The 27,883-nt window shown below is 44.9% G+C and overlaps 2 protein-coding genes across 3 annotated transcripts; one reads left to right on the top strand and one right to left on the bottom strand.

Annotated features, from left to right (window-relative positions):
* The first annotated feature begins 11,150 nt into the window (after positions 1 to 11,150).
* Positions 11,151 to 19,247, top strand: NXT2 (nuclear transport factor 2 like export factor 2). 2 transcript variants are annotated; one of them, XM_081896751.1, is made up of 5 exons: positions 11,259 to 11,311; positions 12,190 to 12,276; positions 12,500 to 12,606; positions 14,863 to 15,007; positions 17,483 to 19,247. In XM_081896751.1, the coding sequence occupies exons 3-5, from the start codon at positions 12,529 to 12,531 to the stop codon at positions 17,659 to 17,661; spliced, it is 402 nt and encodes a 133-aa protein (XP_081752877.1). In that variant the 5' UTR covers positions 11,259 to 11,311; positions 12,190 to 12,276; positions 12,500 to 12,528; the 3' UTR covers positions 17,662 to 19,247. The 2 variants fall into 2 exon arrangements, with proteins under 2 accessions (XP_081752876.1, XP_081752877.1); XM_081896750.1 differs by lacking the exon at positions 12,500 to 12,606 and having other exon boundaries at positions 11,151 to 11,311.
* Positions 19,248 to 23,026: 3,779 nt separating this feature from the next.
* On the bottom strand, positions 23,027 to 26,156 carry KCNE5 (potassium voltage-gated channel subfamily E regulatory subunit 5; the record flags this gene model as incomplete). Its single annotated transcript, XM_081897525.1, has 1 exon — positions 23,027 to 26,156. One exon carries the CDS (start codon positions 26,154 to 26,156, stop codon positions 25,683 to 25,685), a length of 474 nt encoding a protein of 157 aa, XP_081753651.1. The 3' UTR covers positions 23,027 to 25,682.
* Between the last annotated feature and the right edge of the window lie 1,727 nt (positions 26,157 to 27,883).

Genomic DNA, 27,883 nt, shown 5'->3' with positions numbered 1-27,883 from the left:
TAAACGCACAACGAAAAAGATGTTTGGAAGTGCCTCTAAAATATCATTTTTTTAAAAATGGTGGGGACTGCCTGTGTGTTGCCTTTGGTATGGGTGGCTTCTGAAACATAGGGATCAAAATGCACATTGTGTAATTCACTCCTAATGTCATTAGATAATGACAGTACAATGGGACCCATTACCAGGGTGTTGGGGGCTCAAGTGCAGATTAACTTTTGGCTTTCTTGCTCACATTTGAGGTCACAAGGAATTTCACTAACCACTCAAAAGGACAAGGTGCCCACAGTTGGTAAACAGTTATCAGAAATCATTTACATTATGCTAATAAGATTTTATTCTCTGAACCCTTATCCGCCTTGGCAGTCCTGAATGCCTTGCAATGTTAAGTGCATTAAAAACAGAGATAAAGCCATCCAAATGTCACTGTGTTTTGCAAAAGGCCTTGGCAAAGAACAAAATGTGTCACTGAACGTCTCTTAAATATAAGGTGCCACGCTGCAAATGGAAAATCTTGCAACCCCTGGGGCTCCATGGTCCCGTCGCATTTGATCAGACAGTAAGCTAGTTGTTCACGGGGTGTTGGCAGTCAAACTATGTACTCAGCAGGGGTTAGCAATGGAACGGAGCCAGGAGGAGCCTATGATGCCTAATAAATTCCAGACCACTTTCACGTCTGACTTTTAAATTGGCTCCCCGGATAGTGCTTAGAGTGTAGTGGTTAGAGTGTAGGATCGGGACCTGGGAGACCAGGGTTCAAATACCTGATCAGTTGTGGAGTTTGCTGGGCTTGTCCCTTTCTCTCAGCCTTAACCTACTCCACAGGGTTGTTTTGAGGATGAAACAGGGAGTGTGGAAACTGTGCACAGCACACTGAGCTCCTCAGAGGAAAGGTGGGATCTAAATGTAATAATAATAATAATAATAATAATAATAATAATAATAATAATAATAAAGATAACAAATCAAGCCTGCATGAGTTGGGGTGGACTACTGAGTTCTCCCCAGCCCATAATCAGATCACCAACAAGCAGCAAAATACTCCATTTCCACTGCTGCTCACCAGCTATAACAGGGTGGCAGAGGGAAATGATCTGCAGCAGAGAAATGGTGGAGAGGGGGGCGGTGTGCTTAACCCTTCTCCCACTCTCTGCTTATGCCGAACAACCCACCCACACCCAAACAGCAGTACTTTCCTAGCTGAGATTCCTGCATTGCAGGGGGTTGGACTAGAGGACCAGTGGGGTCCCTTCCAACTCTACCATTCTATGATTAGTTGAAGTTCCAGTCATATGCTTGCTGCATCAAGTAGGGGAAAGCAGCTAGGAGGTGCAGGGGGGAAATGACTTGAACCACAGCCTGCATATGTAACATTCAGGATTATGGGAGTTGTAGTCCTGCAACATCTGGAAAACCAACATGTTCCCCATCCCTGATCTACTCTGACTAGCAGATGATCTCCAGGATCTCAGGGTATGTTCACATTGTTGCCTTAGAGCACAGTGAAGTTGTATAGGCAACCTTGCATGCCTCCAGTCAGCAGAGGGCAGGGCTGAGACTAAGGGCTCATACACAATTCTGTTTGTGCTGCAATTTCTAGGCATTGTAGGCAAAGGTCTGAGCGTTGGTTGTTGTTGTTGTCCTGCCACTTTCCCCATGTTAACTGAATCAGAACAAATGTGAGTCGGGTTTTCCATGGATTGAATTTGGTTCCGATTCAGCTGTAAACAGGTTTTCCCAGGGAAAGTGGTGGGACAAAAGACAAACTCTGCTCAGACCCATGCCTCCAAATCACAGACCTATGCCTAGAAATCTCAGGTCAAGGGGAAATGCGGGTGAGCCCTAACAGATAGTCAGGGAAAATATAGCTTGTGGTTTACCACTAAACCTGCAAGCTTTTCACTCCCCACACTCTCCTGTATGGTGCAGCCATGTAGGCTCAGCATCCAAAGCCATCCTTGTAAATATGAGGAAACTATAAGCAAATAGCGTTTTTTTCCTTTGCAAATGGGAGCTCAGTGTGTTTTATTTATCTTTTGTTTTGTTTTGTGTTTTGCAGCTAGAGAATGAAACAGAACTGGTGGAGGGTAGGGGTGGATCCATGCTATTAACTCTGCTATAAACCAACCATTTCCTATTTTTTAAACAAAGAGTTGGGGCCCCACCCTGGTGCATTTCACTGTTCTTCCCCCCCTTCAGCTGTTCACATCAGCAGGGCTTCAATACATTTCTGTTTTACACACCAAGGAACAGGGCAGGCAGACCTTTACACTATGCAAAGGTGTTCACCTCATGTTACAGATGAATTACGAATGGCTTAAGGACTCCAAGCAGTGTGAAGCCAGTTTGAGAAACAACGCATTAATCAGTAGCATCTTATAAGAAAGTGCAGGACACTGTGCATTGCAGAAACACTGGAAATGCAGCAAGTGCAAAGGAAACTGGAGTGTGAACACAGCTCAGTCCCTGCAAGTCTTTGCCATCACCTCCCACTTAATCTTTTAAAGTGGTAGTGCCAGGGATTGAACCTGGGATTGAAGCATGTGCCCTGCCACAGAGTAGCAGTCAGTGGAGTGCACGGGAAGGGTATTGATGATCATCTCTTCTCCCAACGTTGAGCATCACTGCTGCTTCATGAGGAGCAGAGGTGGGAAATGCAGGGAACTCAGTGGGGTGCGAGTGTAGCCAGTCCAATGCCTCTGCGTTCACACCATGCTGAGCACACCACCCCTCTCCCCCTCAGGAACCAGCAGCGATGCTCAGCATGGGGGAGGCAGGTGTGCAGCAGCACCCTGCCTGTGCCACCCCACCAAACGCCCACTGGCTTGGGCCTTTCCCCCCTTTAAAAACAGTGCTTGATCAGAGAAAACTCATTGTCAACATTTACTAAAGACTAGAAAACTTTAATGAACTTTTATAAGTTCATCACATGAACTTATGATATCTGGGTTTGAGAACTGAAGATAATATTGGTTTATAGAAAGTAGATTGGGTGAGTGTTATTCTGGGGTGGATGTGTTGAATAATTTTCTACATGCAGCTGACAGATGAAGAATCAGAAGTTCTTTCCCCCCCTCTCCTTTCTTCTTTCTCCTTTTCTCCTCATCTTCTTTTTTCCTTTTTCCTTTCTGATTTGTGTTTTTATTTGGATTAGCTTTTTACTAATATCTGATATTAATCTTCGTATTTTCTTCCAAATTCCAATAACATATATTCAAAATGGAATGGAAAGTGTCAAAATAGATTTGGGCAGGGCTGAGAGGAGTTCATATGGATGTGGGGTGGATTTCATCCTGTTCAAAAACGGTGCACAATGTGTGAAAAACTAATGCTATTAATCACAACTATCCAAATATAAAAAGCACCCACAAAACATTCAGCTCTCAGTTATCTTGATATTATTACCTTTGGGGGGGGGAAGGGGGGAGAACACAAGTGTTTCACCAGCATCACCAGTTTGCCTACATCAGCTCAGATGTTGATGAAACACAAATACTTTCCCACGTGCACATTTAAGCTAATTTAAGTATGAATTTATACCTTGGGTTCTATTTCAATGCCTTTCAATATGCAGAAATAACATATGTATTTCTTCTTTCTCTCACTGAAGCAAAATTAATGAAAAGGCGGATCGTAACAAATTGTGAGACAAGTTGGAGCACCAGCTGATAGGTGCCTCCCCCTGGTGGGTTTATGAAGGATGGCAAAAGACATCAGAGCAAAATACATTTTCATTTGCAGAAGAAGAGAGGTTTTTGGTTTATCTGTTTGTTTGAGGTCAATTCTCCTCCCTCAGAACCCCTCAACCACTTCCAGCTCAATGAGGACTGAACATACTGAGTAGCCACAGAATGTTAAGGGTCAGCTGAGAAATAAAAGTGGGAAACTGGTTTGCAGGGTGGGGGTGGGAGTGGAATGCCTGAGCTCCTTGTAGCAAATGTTATCTTGGAGCCCTGAACGACATGGAGAAGTAAGGGGGATACAACCACAACATTTTGTTTGGGGTCCTGCTTGTCTTCGGTGTATCATCACTGAACTCCTCCAGATAACCTGTTTATGACCATACATCCTGATTTGATGGCCCGAGGTAGAGCCAGAGATTAGACCATGTCTGGACTTTTTCGAGCATTCATTCTGATTAGTGTGTGGGGAGGCTATATGACAATGAACACTCATCTTGATTTGCTTGTGCAGCGTTTGTTCACCATCTTGTTAATCATTTGTTCATTTCACACTTCCCAGTGCATTCCATCATAGCTTTGGTAACTCCAAAAAGCCTGGACTTGTTACGCCAGGGTCACAGAACATTCATGCTGATTTGCTTGTACAAAACTTGCACAGAAGTTATAGTGTGTCCACATTTTCCTGAGCATTCGTTCTAATTAGTATGCAGGGAGGTTATATGACAATGAACATTCATCCCAATTTGTTTGCACAGAGGTACATCTTCCCATCAGTTATCCCACACTTTTTATTGCATTTCCTCACCACTTTCCAAACTGCAAAAAGTCAGGTACAGTGGTACCTCGGGTTAAATACTTAATTTGTTCCGGAGGTCCATTCTTAACCTGAAACTGTTCTTAACCTGAAGCACCACTTTAGCTAATGGGGCCTCCCGCTGCTGCCGTGCCGCTGGAGCCCGATTTCTGTTCTCATCCTGAAGCAAAGTTCTTAACCCGAGAAATTATTTCTGGGTTAGCGGAGTCTGTAACCTGAAGCGTATGTAACCTGAAGCGTATGAAACCCAAGGTACCACTGTATGGGGGGGGTGGAATTTGTTGCAACAGAGCCCTTTAATCCACTTCACTTGCACCAATCTAAATTTCCAGCATGTGCTTGAATCCCTCCTGCAAAATAATGACAGTCTGAAAGTGCCTATTCACTGAGTCCTGCAGCATACACTTCCTAGGCCTTGTTTGCTGGAGAAGCTGTTTACTAAACGTTGTTGCATTCCTATACCTCTGGAACGACAAGAATTCGAGGCGGAACAGTGCAGAGGTCAGAGTCCCTGTAGGACTATATGCACCCAGGGCTGTATTAAACAGGTTGATGCTGCAAGAACCAGCTTCCGTATATCCACTTGGTTTTAATTCATATGGAATAATGAAATCTGAAAAGTGAGCTTTTGCTCCCACACTATAGGAACGGCCTATTCACCACATACCAATGTGGTGGCAACCAGTGTCTCAATCATGACGCTCTGTTCTCCTTCCCAATCTTCTCAAACCTGTTTAAGGGAAGTGCTGGTATCAAACGAGGAATGGGGGGATTCAGTTTCCATTTAAAGGCAGACCTACCTAATTTGCACTTTCTCAAAACAGTGTGTGAACTGAAAAGAAACAGCCATCCTTCAAAATTCACACTTCTCCAAATCTTACAGTGCACTCCTCCATTAAAATGTTTATACTGGAGAAAGTAATGTACAGTGGTACCTTGGGTTAAGTACTTAATTCGTTCCAGAGATCTGTACTTAACCTGAAACACCACTTTAGCTAATGGGGCCTCCTGCTGCTGCCGCGCCGCTGGAGCACAATTTCTATTCTCATCCTGAAGCAAAGTTCTTAACCTGAAGCACTATTTCTGGGTTAGCGGAGTCTGTAACCTGAAGCGTATGTAACCTGAGGTACCACTGTACAACAAAACATAAAGAAAGTGCATTTTACTAGGAGAAATTGCTTTGCAAAAATGTGTATATTACATTTTATAATGTGAATATTTGGAGAAAATTGCAGTAAAATGCTATTGAATTTTCATGAGGTTTCTTTTTCAAAAAAAAATGTGGAAATAAGGGGGGTTTAATTTAAGGTTGAAAAAACTAGGATCTGGGCTGGGGAAACGCCATACCAATTCTTAAATTTGTCCATTACTACCTGGAAGTAAGACCCACTGGACTCAATTAGATTTACTTTTCAAAAGATATGTATGCCCTGTCAGTTAATCAGAGAGCTGGTATACAAAAAAGAGAAAATCTTAAAGATAAGTGGAATCCTCTTATTAAGTTTGTAAAGAATATATATAATATAAATGGTTAATAATAATAATAATAATAATAATAATAATAATAATAATATATTTATACCCTGCCCATCTGGCTGGATTTGGGTGGCTCCCAGCATAACAATAAACATGATAAAACATCAAACATTAAAACCTCCCTAAACAGGGTTTCTTTCTTCTAAAAGTCAGGCAGTTGTTTATTTCCTTGACATCTGATGGGAGAATGTAATAGTTGTTCTGTGTAGTAAGATATTAATATGTATAAGTGTTTATAATGTGTATATATTTAATTGTTTGCTGTGGTTATTGTATATTTTGAAATTTGATAAAGTTTGAATTTATTATTTTTTTTAAAGAGAGAAACAAGAAATGTCAGAGTCACCCCATCCTTTGTAACAAAGGAACTACACACACTCATTGTGTGGCCTCCTTGACCAAATCCCTTTGATTTTAGTATGACAAACCTTGAGGAATTGATCTTGGCAAACAGACCAGATTTGACAGAGTTTTAGATGTCCAGAGTTTTAGATCTTCACATCTTACACTCATGATTTTTCTTCTCCCATTACAGAGAATGCCAACAGGGGTGTACTATTTATTCTGCACCCTTCTTAAAGACATATATCTGATGTATTTAATCCTAGTTAATGTATCATTCATGGCTGTGAATATGGTGCTAACTGTGAATATTACAGAAAGTTCAGAGAGAAACATGAACACCAACAATGGCTAGATGTATATAACCACACACAGTGGGAGAGAGAGGTTTACATAAGAGCAGTGTTCTTTTTCTGGGGGGACGCAGAGGTACGCATACCCCTAAACATTTTGTGAATCTTCGTACTTTTGTCCATTTACTGTATTTATCTTCCCCGATTTGAACTATAAAATTGTGATTTTCTTGAGTCAAATTGAGACAGAGAAAAGGACTGCAAAAAGAGTAGATGTGGTTCATTAAACATTAGCAACAGAAACAGACTTTAAAAACAGCAGGTGGTAAAATTATAAAAGAGTACATCCAATCAAACATTTTTTTAAAAAAAACATGTAAAGTTTGGTCGAAATGGATAATCTGAAAATAAAAATATATCACTTGCTGCAGAAACATCCCTGGTAAACAGAAAGTTTGGGGTATGGGTCTCTGTGTATGTGTATATGTGTGTGTGTGTGTGTGTGTGTGTGTGTGTGTGTGTGTATGCGCAAGCACATGGGATGGACATTTCCACTGTTGACTCCTTTAACAAGCATTAGTCTGTCTGGGGGATGAGAAGGCTCCATTGAAGTAGCTTGGAAGCCAGGTCTCCTTCCCAACTTCTTGCAGACTCAGAGGAAGGAAATACAGACTTGAGAAGAAGACAGAACCTCACTTAGGAACAATCCAGGAGGAGGCATCTGCAGGATTTTATTTTTAAGGAACAGTATTTCATTGGTAGTAACAACAACAACAACAAAATCTTGTTAAAATGACAATATTCTCTCTACAAGAATAGCAAGCAAAAGAAAAGATCATCTGTTTGCTTGCAACACTTGTTGGTGGATGGTACTATTAATCTGTTGTCAGGAACAATCCTGCCCGACTGGCGGGGAGACAGGCTATGATCTAATAAGTGTCTTCCAGCATGAGATTCTATTATTCCTTTGTGTAGAGAGATGGCTCCCTTTGTCGCAGAGACCATTGAGAAGTGAGATAAATAAAAGTTGTTGTTTTTTTACCCTGTTTTTCCAATTCTTATTTTGCTGCACACAAACAAAAATATCTCAGTGCTAGGGCTTGGACCCTTGCTCATTCTGCCCACCAATCCTTGACAATTTCCCCCACATTAACCTCATAGAGCTTCCCTTTCCTACTAAGCTCATTTTTCACCATCCCAACCCCATTTCTGAAGCCATTTCTCTCTTCTGTTCTGCACCCACGCTTTGCACCTATTTTCACCTTCACATCCATGTCCAGGTCTCCCCTCACCCTCCTTTTCTGCATTCAGCTCCTTACAAACAAACAAACCATCCCCCATGGTAACCTCCTGCACCACTGAGAGGAAAATCGTGGTTTTAAACAGCAACAGAGGTTGCCAATAACTCTCATGATCAGTAATGGATTGCCAACTTTTCAGCTAAACCCTGATGCTCTGTCTTGAATGGTGGCTTAATCTGCAGTAGAAAACAAGTGCTGTTCTTCCTTCCCAGAAGCAGAGTTAGACCCTGAACTTATGGGTGGTCCCCCTTTAGGCAGCATTGCAGGGGATTGGACTAGATGACCCTGGTGGTCCTTCCAACTTCTCTGATTCTCTGATTCACCTTTCTCTTCTTCCCACCCCCTCAGGTTCCCATATCCCTAAACCCTGCTTTGAGAAAGAACCCTGCTTTAAGATGTGCAGTTTTGCATTTAAACTCACTGAAATAACCACACACCCAGGAGTAGACAAATAAAACAGGGGTTGCTTCTGCTGGGCTAATGCTAGATACATTTACTTGGAATTAAGCACAATTTTGTTTTAAAAGTAAAAAATTAAAAAATGTGCACCTGTAATCATGTGCATGTCTGGGCCAACTATAAAATACTTCTTAAAATAAGATGCTATGGCAACAAGCACAGAAGCTGGTGGCCCCACTCATACTGGCCAAGATGTTCATACTAAGTCTCGAAAATCTGCCACTATCTGAGTCAGCTCTTGTCTTCCCCTCTGTCAAAGGCTATGTATACATTAGTGACTTAAAATGCAACAAGGTCACCCCCTCCACGCCCCATGCTGCTTTTCAATTCATATTTGCATGTTGCTGCACATGCCCAAGTGGGGCAGAAATGTCTTCACCTGATGTGCTTTACCTGACTTGCCTCCCCGTGCCTGCCACACACACCCCTCCTGCCACTGCAAACTCCTATTCAGTGAAGCTGCCATCTGTGCATGGGCTATGGTTGCCTGAAATGTACATACATCAGTTTAACTGCAAAGTGAATGTGACTTACATTTTCAAATCGGATGGAATCTGGTTTGACAGAAAATGCTGTATTTTTCAAGAAACTACAGGACAAATATGGATTGTGGCTAATGTCATGTGTACACAGCTTCAGAACACCAGTGGTTGGAGTGCACTGCGGCCAGAGTAAACGGTAATATGTACAGAGCCAAAGTTTAGGCTGAAAACTCTAACTGAATGAAAGTAGCTTCTTGTTTGTTTTTTATGTCACTCACGCTGTAAAGTTCCATGTTCATTTGTTGTATAATAAATAATAAATAAATTTCCATGCTCTGAAAAGCGTTTTTTGTTGTTGCTGAAGATCAAAGAATACGGTAGCCACTTAAGCACTGTTGCAGGGGAAAGGACTAAGGAGGAACTGCATCACAGCAAGGAGGACAAAAGGCGCCATTTAGCATCAAATTTGCATATGTTAACTTATAGGTATCGATGCAATATCAGAAAATTTGCTATCATAATAGAAATGTGAGAATCTGGTTATCACCAGGTATCTCACCTGTGATCAAGTGTTCTGTTTGCCCTCTCATTCTGCTGTATGGGTGCTGCTAACTTCAAAGCCCTCTTCTTAGGATTCTTATTCTTTAAACTGGACTTGCCCTGGACAACCCTTCAGACGGAGGACTGTCCTCTTATAACCTTCATAATAGAGGACTGTCCTCTGTAAGACGCAAGTAAGACACATGCTCACCCTAGATAAAAGTACACCAGTAAGGGCCTGCTGAACAGCTGGAAATCTTGGTAACCAGAATTTGAGGTAAAATAAACACCCTCTTAGAAATTGCCACCCACCCCGTCTCTGGGTCATCCAGACCTTTTTGGTTATTTTTTTACCCACTTATTTTTATTAGCTGGTTTGGAAAATCAGCAGTTATGTTGAGTTAACATCAGTTTCACTGGAGCTCACGTCTCTACTGTAATTATTTATCCTAAAGCAAAAGCAGTTCATTTTTCAGTTTCTACCAATGCACAGCACTCCTATGCCCCCTATTGGTTCTTAAAAGACAGTTAGAAACAGAAAAAGTTGTGAAAGAAATGAAATGGTCATAATAAAGATTTAATATTTTTAAAGATAGATTCAAGCACCCGCTAATTTATGCCCACCAAAGAATGTTTGGGATAGATCTGTTTTCTACTGTAATTTTACACGTTGCTGCATCCCCACTTAGCACCATAACAGAAAAAGAAGGTGGAATTTTCCATATCTGCAGGCAGATCTAGCTCTTTGGAATTTAAAAGATAAAAGGGAGATATTGTATGAGCCGCTAAAGAGTTGTGGGCGCCGAAATAACATATTGCTCAGTCTTCCTACAAAGGTCCTGGACATTCAGCTGAGGCCCAGTAGAAGTTTGTCGCTATACATTTTGTGGTGGCAATAGGTGACCATGAGTGTAATTTCATGCACATTTATATATGTGTTACATTTACATACCACCTTCCTCTGAGGAGCGAAAGACAGCACACTTGGTTCCTTCTCTTTCCTTTTTATCCTCACAACAGCCCTGCGAGGTGAAATTCGGCGCAGAGAGGAAGTAGTAAAAAGGCCTCATGCCGCACACGGTCGACTAAGGATTAGACTGAGCACACGCCCTACATTTAGGCACATTCCTCTTCAAAGAATCCCGAGAACTTTATAGTTTCCCACGTGCTGGGAACTGCAGCACTTTAGGTGGTAAGCTACAGTTCCCAGGATTCTTTGTATATGTGTGTTTCTTTTTAATGCATGGTTTGCCAACATTTGGCGCTCCAGATGTGGCTGGGCTCCAGTTCCCATCAGTCCAGCCAACACCGCCAATGGGCAGCGATTATGGGAGCTGCTGTCCAGCAACGCCTGGAGGGCCGCAGACTCACCACCCTCGCCCTAACCACTACGCCAGACTGCCTTTCTGGAGTGAAGCTGGTGGATCCTGCAATGCTAAGCAGCAGGGAAGGCACGTGGCGGAGGGGGCGGGAGAAAGAGTTACGCTAAACCGGAACACGAGGGGGGGGAGAGAGCCCAAACGCAGCGGAAGGCCTGTCATTCGTCGCCATGGCGACAGGCGGCCGGAAGTTCTGGCCGACGCATGAAGCTACCCGTTTGCCAGGATCTCTTCCTAGAGCGGTGCCGCTCTAGGCCTCGGCAACTCTATGGCGGAATTAACTCCTTCCTCGGAGACCGCGCTTCCGTTTCCGCCTACCTGTCTCGCCGTTTCCTGGGTCCGTCTTGACTGTTCGCGCTTCTCTTCCAGCCAACCCCTGTGCGTGCTTCCTCCAGAGGAGCAGGTTGCCCCTAAGGCGAGCCTGGCCTCTCACTTCTCTACCTCAGTCCTCCAGGGACGTCGCCCACATGGCTACTACATCTGTGGTAAGAGTGGAAGCTGAGGAGGTAGCGCGGGGCAGTGGTTAGAGTGTCGGCCCCTGAGACGGAGGACGTGGGTTCAGGTCGCCCTGCCGCGTAGCTCTTAGGGAGGCCTAGCCTCTGCCTGCCTAACCGGGTTCGTTGTGTTGATAAGCGAGGGAGGGACACATGCGACATCCTAAGTGGAGGGTCGGCCCATGAGGCAATGTGAGGCCACCTCCTCGGGCGAAAGAACCGGCTTCCAAGGAATGTATTGCCAGGCTTCCGCTGCTGCAGAGGCAATGGCAAATGAGGTCGGATCCTTGGAGGTTGCTTTGTTCAAGAGTTTCAACTGTCAGGCCACTGGGAGATATCGGGCCACTAGTGTCTCTTTCCCTCTCAGCCTAACCTTACAGGCTTCTTATGTGAATGGAATGGGGAGGGATGGAACAAACAAGTATGTGGTCCTAGGTGACTATCACGGAGGAAAGGCCCACTACAAAGTTCATGGTGCAGGAGCACACCCCCCCCCCAAGAAACAATCCCTTCGCCTTTCTCCTAGGACATAGTTGAAGGCATAACTTCACTGCTGCTTCTCTTCCTCTGTTTATGCTAACTAATACAGTCTGGGACTGTTTCATGTAATTATGGTCGACAAAATCATAGCCATAGGTCATTTCTGCCAGTCACTTATATAAAGTTGTATGGCTTTGGGGCAGGGATTACAACAAAGCAAAACTGTGGAAGAGATTTCCATCCATTAGCCATACTAGCTCTTGTATGTCACAAAAAGGAAATCAATTAGAACTTTACAAAATGGAGTTCTCTTCTCTGCATCTGACATCTTTACCTTACTGTTGACACCCTTCAAAAATGGTTTCATTGAGCTGTGTTTTTATGTTTAGAACTTTAAAACCTATGTGGATCAAGCTTGCAGAGCTGCTGAAGAATTTGCAAATATTTACTATGAAACCATGGATAAAAGGAGACGGGTATGTAGATTCCCAACAGCTTTTGTGTTTGGTGTGGGGTTTGGTTTTTTTAGAAGAATTATTTACTGCATTTCACAAAGTACATATCTGAGTTCTGATGTTGTATGTGCTGATATTATTCATGCTAATATACATATTTGTACATGCTGAGATTATTAGATCATTCCATGTTGTCATGGACACAGCCTTCAAACACATGTCATTTGTTTCTATCTCTTAACAGCTTGATCCTCTGTATGTTTACTCAAAAATATGTTCAGTGGGAGTTTACTCTGTGAAAATATCTGTAAAGGACTGCATCCAAAGGCTACAATCCTATACCACTTGCCTGTAAGTCCTATTGAATGCAGTGGTGTTTAAATAGACATGTATAGGATTGTGTTATAAATAGTGCAAACAGGTACATGGAAGTGTAGAAGCAATGACTGAGCAGTTCCAGTTAGTTGACATGAAATGGTAGCTACTTAACCTGAGTGTTTCTCCCTTTGAACTCAGTGGGGCTCACCTTTCTGTAGACATAGAACCAAAGAATTGGAAGGGACTTTGGAAGCCAAGTCCCAGCTCAGTGTAGGATTTGCAATGCAGGGTGCAACTTCTTGCATCCCTAACAGATGGCTGTCCAACCCCTGCTTACACACCTCCAGCAAAGTCTATTTCACTGTTAAAACAGTTCTTAATGTTAGGTTGTTTCTCTTATTGTTTTAGCAGGTGCATCATGCTGTTTGCTCATACTTAGAATGTGATCAGCTAAGATACTTACCGTATTTTTCGCTCTATAGGACGCACTTTTTCCCCTTCAAAAATGAAGGGGAAATGTGTGTGCGTCCTATGGAGCGAAGACACCATAGCCCCGCGACCCTCTCCCGGTTGGAGAGGTGACGCGCGGCTCAGACAGGTGCCTCCATAGCCGCGCGTCACCTCTCCAGCCGGGAGAGCGCGCACGGAGCTAAAGCAGCCCCCCGCGACCCTCTCTCGGCTGGAGAGGCGACGCGCGGCTCTGGCAGGAGCCTCCATAACCGCGCGTCACCTCTCCAGCCGGGAGAGTGCGCGCGGCGCTAAAGCAGCCCCTCGTGACCCTCTCCCAGCTGGAGAGGTGACGCGCGGCTCTGGCAGGAGCCTCCATAGCCGCGCATCACCTCTCCAGCCGGGAGAGCACGTGCGGGACTAAAGCAGCCCCTCGCGACCCTCTCCCGGCTGGAGAGGTGACGCGCGGCTCTGGCAGGAGCTTCCATAGCCGCGCGTCACCTCTCTAGCCGGGAGAGCGCGCGCGGAGCTAAAGCAGCCCCCCGCGACCCTCTCCCGGCAGGAGAGGCGACGCGCGGCTCTGGCAGGAGCCTCCATAACCGCGCGTCACCTCTCCAGCCCGGAGAGCGCGCGCGGAGCTGAAGCAGCCCCTCATGACCCTCTCCCGGCTGGAGAGGTGACGCGCGGCTATGGCAGGAGCCTCCATAGCCGCGCGTCACCTCTCCAGCCGGGAGAGCGCGCGCGGGACTAAAGCAGCCCCTCGTGACCCTCTCCCGGCTGGAGAGGTGACGCACGGCTCTGGCAGGAGCCTCCATAGCCGCGCGTCACCTCTCCAGCCGGGAGAGCGCGCGCGGAGCTAAAGCAGCCCCCCGCGACCCTTTCCCGGCTGGAGAGGCGACGCGCGGCTCTGGCAGGAGCCTCCATAACCGCGTGTCACCTCTCCAGCCCGGAGAGCGCGCGCGGAGCTAAAGCAGCCCCTCGCGACCCTCTCCCGGCTGGAGAGGCGACGCGCGGCTATGGCAGGAGCCTCCATAGCCGCGCGTCACCTCTCCAGCCGGGAGAGCGCGCGCAGAGCTAAAGCAGCCCCTCGCGACCCTCTCCAGCCGGGAGAGCGCGGACGGGGCTAAAGAAGCCATAGCCCCGCGACCCTCTCCCAGCTGGAGAAGTGACGCGTGACTATGGCAGCAGCCTCTCCGCTGCACCTTTCCGCTGCTCCCAGACCTGCTCTTTGGGGCTGGTGGTGGGCTTCCCCCCGCCAGCCCCAAAGAGCAGGTCGAAAGGAACCTGAAGCCTGGAGAGTGAGAGGGGTCGGTGCGCACTGACCCCTCTAGCTCTCCAGGCTTCCAAGGTAGCCGCCTGAACGCACCTTAAATGGCACCTTGTTTTAGAGCGAGAAAACAAGAGGGGGAAAATTCTCCCACTCTCTGCGCAGCGCTTCCTGCCGCTTTGCTGAAGGGGCGCTGGTCAGAGAGCGGAAGAATTTTTTTCCCTTGTTCTCCGCCCTCTAAAAGAAGGTGCGTCCTATTGTCCGGTGCGTCCTATGGTGCGAAAAATACGGTAGTTCCTTTTCCAGTGTACTGCTGCCAAGCAAGGTCTCCCACATCCTATACTTGGTGCTTTGATTTGGGTGTGTTAATTACAAGACTTTAATGCATCTCTGTGCATTTTGTGGGGGGACTTCTTTAAAAAGCCTTTCAGATTTTTAAAAAAATAAAAAACCCTAAAGCAAAGGCGAAATTGTAAATACTGTATCTGGATGCAGCAACCTATATAGGAAGGGGTGCTGTAATTAAAGCACAGTTTTCCTTTGGAGTTCATGTAATGCTTCCTAATGTTTCTCAGGTGTTGACCAAACTCTACCTGGACAAAGCGACCCTGGTTTGGAATGGGAATGCAGTATCTGGGCAAGCAGCACTTGCAGAATTCTTTGAAATGTTGCCTTCAAGTGATTTTCAAGTTACCACATTTGATTGCCAGCCTGTTCATGGTAAGATGCCTTGTCAAACAGTGTAGCCCACAAATCAGGGAAGATAGCTTGATTCTAAATATGTAAGCAGAATTATTTAACCTTTTCACATTATGTAACTTGCATTCATCCCAGTTTCAGAAATTTCAGTTGTTTCTTTGCGTTTCTGAATTATGTGGTTAGATTATGTCTACCCAATCTGTTCTTGTGATTTTTTGCATATTCTTCCAAAAAATTGTAGAAATGGAAAAGCATCCATAGTGTTCCTGATGGTCTTTTGGAAAAGGTTGCGAGGAGCAGCTTTGTTCCTATTTGTGCTGATCTTCGTAGCTCAAGCAGAAAACTAGTGCAAAAAGTGTGACAACATGCTTTAAAAACGTGCTTATTAAATATTTTTTTGATACAAAACAAACAAATAAACAAGGAAAAGTACATATAGTGTCTCCACTTTCAACTCATAGAGTCTTTTTCACAGTTTGCGTACATTCGGCATAAGACACTATTGTCACAGACTTAGGGGGAACAGGGGAGAAAAAGAAGGAGGGAGAGGGTTGGGGGGGATAGTGGTCTTTTCATTCTATTGTGCAAGATTTTTGTGTCAGCATTTCATGGGTAGGTCCTTTATTTATATAGTTATTGATTTTTATTGGCATTGTGAGAGATTGGAGAGTCCAGAGCTTGGTTGGTTGCGTTCAGTTGGCTGCAGTATGGTTTGTTTGTTTGTTTGTTTGTATGTATGTGTGTGGAAGGGTGGTATTGTGTCAGATTGGCCATATTGATTTGTATGCTATTGTTGGGAACAAGTCATTGTCTTGTTGGACAGTATGCTTTTTAGAACATCATTTCCTATCCCACCTTAAAGGATGCTGGACAGGATAGAGCAAAATCCTATGAACTGTAGAAAGACTGCTGGTGTGGACATAACCTGAATATAATTGTTTTTAGAAGCCTTAAGGTTTAATTTGAGTTTCCTGTAAGTCACCTCTTTGGACAGTCCTTTGCCCAACTTATTTCATATTTTTAATTTTTAAAATTACATTTCTATACTGTCTTTCATCTGAGGGTCACAGGGCGGTTTACAATGTTAGCATCCATCTGTCTAGGGAGATAATTGAAGAGCTCACCTTTGGGGGTAAAGTCAAACCACTGGAGAGTTACAGCGCCTGCTTTGGCTGTAGAGTCCAGTAGGGCAGATGAAGACGTTTGGTTTTGCTGCTGCAGGTGCACCGTGGCATTTCTTCTCTTTGTGCTCCTTTCAGTGGTCATTCATCCTCTGGTCACTGCTGTGGACACACAGCCTGACTGTCTGTCTCCAGGCATTGCAATTGCCTGTAAGGGATTGCCATACAGCGGCAATCCCAGCCTCCATGTCATATTTGCAGACATCTTTGTGACACAGAGTTGGTCTGCCAGCAGGCCTAGTCCATGAAGCCAGCTCCACTTGCAGCACATCCTTAGGGATCCTGCCATCTTCCATTCTGAGTACATGACTAAACTAGTGTGGATGTTTCTGAAACAGAAATGTGAACATGCTAGGAATGTGGGCTTGGGAGAGCACATCTTTGTTTGAGACTCTGCCTTGCCATGTGATACCCAAAATCTACCTGATGCAGCACAAGTGAAAGACATTGGGGCTTTGCTCCTAGCAGGTGTAAGTTGCCCATGACTCACTTCTATAAAACAAGTATGCATAGCATAGTAACAAGCAAAACATAGTCAGGATGGCAAAAAATAGCACTGAAATTATTGCTATTTTTGTAGATTCTGTTTTCATGTTTCATTTTTGTATTTTATGGTTTTAATTTTTACTTCTAAACTATCAACAGAAGTATTGTTATTGGATATATACATATTGAAAATGAAATAACAAACAATGGGGGGGGGGGGAGTTTGCTAGTTGGCAAGTTAGAGAAGAGGCATACCTCAGTGGCAGAGCATCTGCTTTGCACACCGAAGGTCCCAGATTCAGCCTCTCAAGATGGTACTAGGATAGAGTCCCTGTCTGAAATCCTGGAGAGCTGCTGCCACTCAGTGTAGACAACACTGAGCTAGGTGGACAATATTTTGACTTGGTAGAAGCTGCTTTCTAGACACTCATAGAACATTGTAAAGTGGCACCTTGGACTAAACCATTGGTGGGTAAGTTGTGGCACCAGTGACTCTCTCGCCATCCCTGACTTTTGGCTATGCTGGGAAATGAGAGTCCAACAATACATGGAGGGCCACAGGTTAGCCATCCTAGGGTTAAACAGTATAATAACAAGATGAACTTACTAATACTTACTGAGCTTCACACACATATGGATACCTGTTTCATGATTGCACTGCAAGCTTCTATAATACTGACTGTATTGTTGGTTGCATTTTACAGGTATTTTAGTTAGAAAGAGGAGGAAGAAGCAATAACTTTGAAATGCTTGATAGAAATTCTGTATAAAAGTAGGCTTGTGATATACTGGCATGCCTTAATATCTTCTGTTCTGTTTCTTTCTTTAGAGCAAGCCACTCTGAACCATAACACCATCCTTGTTGTGACATGTGGATCTGTCAAATTTGATGGGAGCAAGCAGCAGTACTTCAATCAGAACTTCTTGTTAACAGCACAAACCACAAACAACAACACAGTGTGGAAGATTGCGAGTGACTGCTTCCGCTTCCAGGACTGCCCTAATTAGTGGGGAGCAGCAGTTGGCTACACTTCCTCTGGACAAGATAATTGGCTTTCAGGATGGTCGTACTCTGGATGTGAGAAAGTACCTTCTCTTTGAAAGAAACTTCCTCTTGCCAGGAATTACCAACTTCAGAACAGCAAAAATCAAACGTACTTATTTAAGAATGCTGTCTGTGGCTTTGGTATTTAAATCAATATAGGAAAATACTGTTATGGTTTACTTGATGACTCATTCATACACATTGTATTCAGGCACTATCTGTCACAAGTTGTATTTGTTTTGGTGAGAAATTAAAATAGCTGTAACAACAAGGTGAGGATGCAGATCCTGACCAACTTGAAGTCTTCCTAGAATTTGAAAATCTTGGTGCAAATAAGTACAGCTGGGAGAAGATTGTGTGAAGGAGAATGCTAATTGTCTCTGGGCTTCCATGTATTTCTAGTAAAAGAAGCTATTGGAGAGATATTAGGAAGACCTCAGCACCCCGAGGCTATTTTTTTTAGCTGCTTTGGAACTGCTTTTGTTACACTATGTTGCTTTGTGCTGTTTTATCTATGATTTGTTGAGTTTGTATGTAACCATTTTACTGACTACATAAAAAATATATATATTATTTTTTTAAAAGGGGGGGTTTGGAAGAGATTTTGACTCTTTTGTAGCAGAGTTACGCCCAATGGTGATTGTTCCAAGCATATTAAAACTTGGTTACATTTTGCATCTACCCTCATCCACCTTTAAATATAGGTTCCCCATGAAAATACTTGAGCTGGAATACATCATAGACTTTGCAATAATAAAACCACTTGCATCCACCAGGATCTTAACTCCGCTGTTACAGCAGAGGTGACCAAGGAGTGTCCAGAGCACTGTCTAGTCCTGTTGGATGAGTTTCAGTTGGTAAGGATCGAGAATGTGGACAAGGTGCTTGGATTGATCAGGACGGCCATTTGCATTCTGGACCTTAGTTCATCTTGGCTGATAAAAACTAGCAGGGAGGGGCCAGGTGGCTGGACCAGGGAGGTGATTAATGTCTCCTTGCAAGAGAGGGTGGTCCCTGCCTGCTTGAAGGAGGCCACTCCTTAAGAAAGCTACTCCTTAAGAAACCGTCACTGAACTCGGAAAATCTAAGGACTCAGAAAAACTGTTGACCAATTCCTAATTTCCCCTTAGGCAAGGCCCTGGAGTGGGTGGCCACAGATCAGATCCAGGTGCTCTTGGAGGAAACTGATTTTCTGTATACATTTCAATTGGGATTTAGGCCCAGTTTTGTCATAGGAACTGTTTTGGTCACCCTGTATGATGACCACTGTTAGGAGAGAAACGGAAAATGTCTCCTTGTTAATTCTTGACCTCATGGTTTCCTGGAGCAGCTATCCAAATTGTTGGAATATTCTGTTCCACCTTAAGGAACAGGCATGATTGTTGTGTGTCACATATCTGTTTACACTCCAGCACAGTATGCTGGGAACTTCCGTTTGTGTATTGCTTTGCTTTAGTTTTCTTGCTTTGGACACGAAGGAGATTAGACATGTTTCCTTTTGTCCTGATGTACGCTGAATAAACTGCTTGTAAATATGCTCACACAACAACTCCTGCCTCTTCTGTTTACTCTGCTGAGTAGCGTGCCCTAGCTTCTGAAGCTCGGGTCGGAGATTCATGCTGCACCAAGGACTGGAGTTCACCCAGTACACCGGCCGGTGCATGCCAACACAAATTGGGGGTGGGTGGCACTGCTTTGTGGTGGTTCCAGTTGTACTTGTGTGGTCGTTTCCATGGAGTGATGCTTGGGAAGTTCTTCACCTTGGAGCCTTCAGTGTGGGGTTTCTCAGGGTTCAATTTTATCCCCCATGCTGTTTAACATCTACATGAAACTCCGGAGTACGTTGCCAGCAACCAAGCTCAGCATACTGCCTTTACACCTGCCGGTGAGGCAGTGGTTGGTTGTACATGACCATTGTCTTGCCTCAGTAACGGACTGGGTAAGAGCCAGCAAACTGAAGCTCAATCCAGATAAGACTGAAGCACTGTTAGTAGGAGGTTCCCTAGACTGGATGGATGGGAGGTTGCCTCAGAAGCAGTAAAAATAGATTTTTATGGTTTTGGGGGGTGAAAATGTTAGAGAATTCTTGTCTCATGCTACTGCCATACCCACACTGTAGGGGTTCGTTAGCACATGGGTGTAGGTGGGTGTCATCCTTTGGCCTCTATATATTGAAAACACATAAGGCTATTTCACTGGGTCACACAAGTTAGCTATACCTATTGATGATGCCACAAACGCCAGCCACGTGGTGGTTTGTGTGAATGAGTCCTATATGAGTATCTGCATACTCATTTTGGGCTCCACACAAGGTAGAACCCTAGGCCAATTGGGTTTTCTTATCATGTGGAATTGTACTTGTGTGTGTTTGATGGCACAAATGTGTGGGGCCCTTTGAGTTTGGGTGTAACCTTCAACGCCTCCCTCTCCATGGAGGCGCAGGGTGCAGCTACTGCAAAGGCGGCATTTTTCCATCTCCGCCGTATCAAACAGTTGGTCCCTTACCTTTCCCGCCCTGATTTGGCCACAGTGATCCATGTGACAGTCACCTACTGGCTTGATTACTGTAACCCGCTCTACGCAGGGCTGCACTTGAAGTTGTTCCAGAAACTCCAGCAGGTGCAGAATGCCGCGGCGAGGCTCTTTACGGGGTCCTTGCCGCGGGACCACATTCACCCAGTGCTTTTCCAGCTGCACTGGCTCCCGGTGGAGTACAGGGTCAGGTTTAAGGTGCTGGTTTTGACCTTTAAAGCCCTTTGTGGCCTAGGACCCTCGTACCTATTTGACCACCTCTCCTGGTATGCCCCACGGAGGACCTTAAGGTCTATAAATAGCAACACCCTAGAGGTCCCGGGCCCTAAGGAAGTCAGATTAGCCTCAACCAGGGCCAGGGCCTTTTCAACACTGGCTCCGGCCTGGTGGAATGCTCTGTCTCATGAGACCAGGGGCCTGCGGGATCTGATTTCTTTTTGCAGGGCCTGTAAGACAGAGCTGTTCTGCCTGGCCTTTAGCTTGTAATCAGCCTGATCCCCCCCCCTTTCCTTTTCCTTCTGTGATGGAACCCCTCTTTGGGGACTTCCCTGGCTTTTTTCTGGCTGACATAGGACCAGTCTGGATAGTTGGCCTTGGTGAAGATTTGACGTTTTCTCCCCCAAACAGTTTTTGATCTGGGCTTCCACTGAAATGAGGCTGCATTTTAAGTTGTATTTTAATCCTGTTTTTAAGTTGTATTTTAATCAATTGTTTTCATACCTGATGTTAGCCGCCCTGAGGCTGGTCTTGACTGGGGAGGGTGGGGTATAAATAAAATATTTATTTATTTATTTATTTCACACAGCCTTTGCATAAAAAGCCATTGTGGTGAGTGGTTGTTTCATTGGCAAGAGGGCTGGGCTAACCAGAATGACCCAGCAATCCCTTCATCCTAGGGTTGCTATATTTCAAAAAGTGAAAATCTGGACACAAAAGTTGTGGTACTTTTTTAGTTTTGTCCACATTCCGAATGTATGGCTATCCTATTTCATCCAAGCTTTCAATGTATGATGGGTGAGATGAATTGCTCAATGTGGACGAGGTTGTGGCAAAAGACACACATTTGCTGAAAGGCAGTAAGCCTCTGTTCATAGATGAAGTGATGGAATCCCATGTTATTATGCAGTAAATAGTGTTGGGCAGCCTCTCCTGAGAAAGAGCCCCCCTCAAGTGCCTTACGCCTTATATAGTGGGGAGAAAAACATTGTCTGTGGATGGCCTGTCTGAACCATCTGAAAGACAAAGCCTCCTCTTGTGATTAATCAATATTTTGGGATGGCTTTTTGTGCAGCCTTCAGAATAATTCTGTGTGTAGAATTGGACTGTTTGGCTCAGATGATGAGTGACACCTCAGACAACTGTGAAATTTTATCTAGTTCTTAGTCTATAGTAAGACCCCAATCACAGCATTGTAACAGTGTTTTTCTTGTTCAATTTGTAGGCTGTTAAAAAAAGAATATTTACCGCATAATGCTTTACTGCTAACTCAAAAACATTTGACAAAGACATGTGCATTTGCATGTGATTTATTCTTCCTGATGTTTCATTGTGCAGGCATTTGTCTTTGTATTAGCAGGAGTCCTATGTGATAAAGTAGAATGCCCCTGGGTATGCTGTAATCTTTTTTTTTTTTAATGTACATAAACCTTATGCATACTTTCAACCATAAATGTATGGCATTGGAATTAAATTATTTTTTACTTTACAGAAGCTTCAAAGGATATGCAACTGAAGAATGGTGTGAGGCCCATTAATATAATTTGCCTTTCTTCTGAAATCATTTTTTATTTGGTTTTTACAATGCAAAATTATAAAAAAAATCAATTACATATCCATATGGAGAGATTCCTCCGAAGCTCAGGACTATATAATTTGCCTTTCAAAAATGTTCTTTCTGAAAGTCACTGTATTAGAGAAATCGTTCCATCCAGAAGCTTTTACATATGCAAGAGTCTCACCAAATTGTGGGAATGTGGACTGAAACATGACTATAAAGAGGTGCTACATTCATATAAGGGTCTCTCCAGCTAACTTGCTTTTTCTTTGCCTTCCTTTGCCATGGCTCACCCTTCTTTACACCAGCTGCTTCCTCATTTGTCCTAAATCTTCACCCAGCCCAGCTCTACCTTCCTTGATGTCTCCTAAATTCTGCCTATTTTGCTTTTGCCATGCCCCATTTCACGCCACCTTCTTCCTGCCTGCCCCACTTCATTATAGCTCGGCCTTAGAACTATGTTACCATGCATGTGGCTGTTGTAACGTATGTGGAAATATGGCCTACGGACAGGAAAATCAGATTACCCACCCTGGCAAAATGTCATTCTTGAAACCTTGATGTCTAGTACTTTCTTTTAACAGTAGAGGGAACTGGGGCTTAGTCACTTGCTCACTCACAGCTGCTACTGCCCCTATTCTCTTGATGCTAGACAAGGACTAAACAAATTCAAAGAGGTTATCCAGTGGCTACTAGCCACAATAGCTATGCTCTGCCTCCACAGCAATGCTTTTGAATGCAAGTTACTGGAAACCATGGGAGGAAAGAGTGCTCTAGTGCATGAATCCTGCATGTGGGTTCCCCACAGGCATCTGGTTGGTCACTGTGAGAACAGGATGCTGGACTAGATGGGGCATTGGCCTGATCCAGCAGGCTCTTATGTTTTTATGCAGGACATCAAGTCCCAAATGCAGGTAGGAGAAGAGTGAACCATGACAACAAAATTAGGGGCACATGAAGTCTGCCTCTCAGAAATGTAGTGGAAAGCTAATCATTGAAGTAATTAGTCACAAATACAGTAATTAGAAAAAGTCACAGGAATGGTATATTAATCTAAATCAAGGTAGAAAAAACAAAACACTGGAAATATAAATACTCCCGTCTCCCAAATACATGCAGTTGCTAGCTGTATCAAGGTCTACACATGAGGTTTATCAAAGTTTATACATGGGTATAAAATTGCTCCAAAGTCCACGAACACAGCAGGCAAAATATTAATCCATTTCAGATTATTATTCTCTCGACAGGAACAAATAAGCACTCGCTTGCTTCATTTCTAAATGCACTGCAGTGTTTGACATGTATTGGACCTTTATCAAAGGAACAGAAAATTCCCTGTTACTGAAAATGACTATCGTTTACAAGGATAATAAATACCGTAGTCGTTTATTATCACTGTGGAGCTGCAAAATTCTGTTGATAGTGGACTTAGGCTGAAGTTTAAGGTCAACCAGTAAAATACTCAAGAGAGACTATAACAGGTCCCTGCTGTCAGCCAAATGTTTTTGCTTCCCAGTAACCACAAATTACAACTGTCATTTATTATCACTGAACTGGAGCCAGATTAAGTTAATTGCACTTAAATCTTATTCAAACAAATTTGATAAGTCACAATTGATTTTAATGGGTCTTCAGCACAACTAACTTATAGTGCAATCCTATGCACGTTATTCAAAGGTAAGTCTCAATGTGTTAATTAATAAGTATTTAGGACTGCAGCCTTAGAGTGCAATTCTATAAATGTCTACCTAGAGGTTAGTCCCACTGAGTTCAATGGGGTTTACTCTTCTCTCTATACACACACACATATACCACATTGAACACATTGAGAGAGATTGTAGACACTAAGAAGGTCACAGAAGTCAGCAGAAGACATTCATTCCTCAGTTACATTGCATTTGAAGGCAAGTTCATTGTTTTAAAATCTTCCCACTGGTATAAAAAAAAGCAATTTTGGGGTGTCCTAGTTTTTACTTTAAGAAATATGGCAATCTACACCGGGAAGAAGACAATTCCATATAGATGTTGGCAACAGGACCTAGCATTTTTTTTTTTAATTTAAAACATTACTTTGCTGCCCTTTAATTCAAAATTTCCAGGGTGGTTTGTGATATTTAATACAAACACTATAAAAAGCATAAGAAAAGGGGTTTAGGGGTTGTTGTTTTTTAAAAAATGACACCTAAAAAATGATCAAACGTACACCAGAGGTTAAAAGCTTGGGAGGGAAATTTTGCCTGATACCTAATGATGCAGGCCAGCCTTTCCCAACCTGGTTCTACTGACTGTTCTTGATAGGTGTTGTAGTCCAAAACACCCGGAGGACACCAGGTTGTTTAAGGCTGTGTCAAGAGATCCAGAACACTTTCCAGCTGAAGAGAAAATGGCAGAGCATGCAAGACTGGAGGTAGCCCACCACCCCTACTAAAAAGTAGAGGCACTGGTGTTCATTTCTGGGGCAGGGGGTCCTCTCTTCCTCTGGGGGCAATTAAAGGGAACAAAAGGTTTGTGCTGTTAAAATCCAAAGCGGTTTCATACCAGGTCTCCAACCCCAACACACACACCCTTCCAACCCGCATGGCTTGCTCTCTTTGTTTCCCTGGCCAGCACCCCTCCTCTTAGGACTATTGATGGGCTGTGCAGCTGCTGATGGTTTCAGGGGGCTGTTGTGGTGGGGAGAGAAGCTTGGAACTCAGGGCCCCAGAAAAGTATTTGCTTGAATGGCAGGGTTTGTGTGTTCACAGCCAAAGCTCATTGCAACATGATATTTTGAAGATAAATTATCCTCTCCTTTCCAGGGTGGTGGGCACCTTTTAATTGGAAACCCATCATCAAAATGGAGGTTAAGCAGCAAAACAGCTAGAGATACTTTATATGAAATCCTCTCCATCACAGGGCTGACTGCACAATATAAAGCACATTCCAGTGCCCACCACCCTGAAAGAATCTTATCTTCACACCCTTAACAAATTTTACAGTTCCCAGGATTCTTTTGGGTTGTGGGGGGTGGAATGTGCTTTAAATGTATGGTGTGCAGGCAGACATTTAAGTCCTGCAAGCTCCCAAGGGAACCAATAAACCTGTCTGTCTTCCAAACAGAGCCAGAGATGGATCCCAGTCCTGGTGACTTGTGTTCTCTAAGGGAGAGCATCCCACGGTTAACTCCACCACCACATGGCCTCTGGAATATGTGTCCACTGATTTGTTTTGCAGTCAGCACAGTCTAATCTGGAGATGGAGAACCTAAGTTTCCCCCAGATGCATTTAAAGCACATGGCTACCCCGGAAGAATCATAGGAGCTGGAAGTCTTAGTGGGAACATCCGGGGGGGGGGGCGGGACGGGACAGGTTCTGCACCGCTGGTGTAAATACCTATATATACCTGCACAGTACAACGCTCCCTCCGTTTAAGACTAATTACAACGCTGAGCACCGAACCGTCTTTTTGCCTTGCGCCATCTGCCTCCCCATTCAAAACTTGCACGCGGCTTCCTCGTGGGGCAAATGAAGCTTCTTGGTTAATTTTTGTTGTTGTTTCTTTGCCCCCGCCGAGCTGAGAGGCGCAGGTCGCAGTTCAGAATTCCAGCCTTTGAGCGGACCGCACCCCCCACCCCCGAGAGCACTTCTTCAGATTTGGGGTGGGCCGATCCGATCCTCCTCCGGAGCCTTCCCGCTCTCTCACAGATGCTCGCTGTCGTCGCCGCTGCTCCCCCTCTCCCCGCCGGCAGCCGCCGGCATCCCCTCGCCCAGGCTAGGCTCCCCGGCCGCCACCGTCAGCTTCGCTCCTGGTCCTCCTGCACCCCTTCCCAGGCTTCCCGCTCTCGCCGTCCAGTCGCTCTCGATGTACAAGTGGTAAGGGTCGTGCTTGGACTCCAGCTTCCTGGAGCGCGTGTAGGCCAGGATCAGGCCCCCGGCCAGGCAGCCGTAGAATATCATGATGAGCAAGATGTACAGGTAAGCGTCGTCTGCGCCCGCTTTGCTGCCCGACGCTGTCGCCTGGCTTGGCGCCGGGAGTGAGTCGTCGAGGAGGCTGCCGCCTCTGCGGATGGCATTGGGAGCAGCGCCGCCGCCGCCGCCGTGCAGCTCCTGCCAGAGCCGGCTCAGGAGGACCTGGATTCGGACGCTTTCGCTGCAGTTCATCGGACCCTGCATCGCTAGCCTCTGGTCCCTTTTGGCCTCCTTGCTCCGCGCCCCTTTCCTTGCAGGCGCGCACCGCCCACCCAGCAGCAACACAGCCGTTGCCTGCTGGCCTCTCACGTCTCGGCCATCTGCTTCTCGCCTGGCGCTGGAGGGACAAAGGCGTCTGCAGCCTACCCCACCCCACCCCCCTTGCGGGAGAAAGCAGGGGGCGCCTGCCTCTCCCCCTCTCTCGGCCGCCTGCCACCCAGAACTCTCCAAGGGGGATGGGCAGAGTCTCTCCGCCTCTAAAAAGCTTCTTTGTTCCTTAACTGGCAATCCTGGAGTCTGGCTGCCTTATGATATTGCCAGTGGTCTGCCCCCACCCCGCCCCCTCGCCCATGAACTGAAATATGGGAAGGTGTCTTTGATTTTTTTGGGGGGTGCTGCTGCTTTGAGATCTGACCCCCCCTTACCTATCACACTCAGCAAATGTGTGTTGGGGGGGGTATGGATCCATCAGTTTATTGTTGTTGTTTTAAAGAAAGGTTTAGCTGTCATCATCGTTTTGCTAAGTCTAAAACTTTGCTTTAATTCTGGTGGTGCAGATGAAAAGCGAGGGGCAAGGGCATCCTTACTGGGTCTCTTCTTGTTGCTTTGCATAAATGTGCACAATGATGCTTGAGAAAATTTCTGTGCAGCCTTTTCCAAGCTGGTGCCTTCCAGATGATTTGGACCACAACTCCCACCAGCCTCAGAACCACTCTCTGGAAAATGGAACAAGCTGTATGACCAAGGCCCTGGGAGTGAAGGGTGGCACCCATGATCTCTGCGAGTGAGGCTTGCAGTTGCTGTGGTTTCGGAAGGGCCAAAACCAGATGGGATACAGGAACACCCATAGGAAGCTGCAGTTCAGACTATTTGTCTGTCAGGCCAAGCCATACAAAAAAAATTTCCTTCCAGTAGCACCTTAAAGACCAACTAAGTTAGTTCTTGGTATGAGCTTTCGTGTGCATGCACATTTCTTCAGATACACGTGTATCTGAAGAAGTGTGCATGCACACGAAAGCTCATACCAAGAACTAACATAGTTGGTCTTTAAGGTGCTACTGGAAGGAATTTTTTTTGTTTTGACTATGGCAGACCAACACGGCTACCTATCTGTAACCAGGCCAAGCAATGTTTGCACTAGTGGCTCCCAAGTTTTTCGCTATGACAACCCACAAGTCCCGATTTACTTGGTATGGTGACCCATCAGTTTATTATCACATTACATTTTGGACCTTGGATCTTCTCTGCTGCCAGCCACCAGACAGCAGTTTCCAAGGTTGAAATGCAAGAACTGGAGGTTTGTGACATTCATTTGCAAGTGCTAATGCAGCATTATAATACATGAACAAAAAAGCCCATCATACCAGTCAAGGATTACAAACCATTCTTATTTAGGGTTTGTTTATAAAGCTCATGACTCACTTGTGTGAGTTTTGCAACTCACCTGCATGCCATCATCCAAAGGTTGGGAAACACTGGCCTACACCAGTGTTGGGGAGCCTGTGGCCCTCCAGATGTGGATGGACTCTTAACAATTTTGTGGGTGTCAGGAATGACTGAAATATGGCAACCCTATCCAAAGGGACCTTCCCCATGTAGAATTTGTGCTCTGACACTGTTTCCTGGTGCATGTGGAAGGCAGCCTTGAAGTTTCATGCACTTAAAGTCTCAACTGCCAAGCATCACCATAGGATACTCTTCCATCTCTGGGC

Source organism: Podarcis melisellensis (assembly GCF_964234715.1).
Source record: "Podarcis melisellensis genome assembly, chromosome: Z".
Taxonomy (NCBI): Eukaryota; Metazoa; Chordata; class Lepidosauria; order Squamata; family Lacertidae; genus Podarcis; species Podarcis melisellensis.
The sequence above is the reverse complement of the archived record's forward strand: the minus strand, read 5'-3'. Positions and strand labels throughout refer to the sequence as shown.

Coding starts and splice junctions, on each gene's coding strand:
- NXT2 (XM_081896750.1), top strand. Junction 12,277..14,862: donor CCATGGATAAAAGGAGACGG/GTATGTAGATTC, acceptor AATGTTTCTCAG/GTGTTGACCAAACTCTACCT. Junction 15,008..17,482: donor TGATTGCCAGCCTGTTCATG/GTAAGATGCCTT, acceptor TTCTTTCTTTAG/AGCAAGCCACTCTGAACCAT.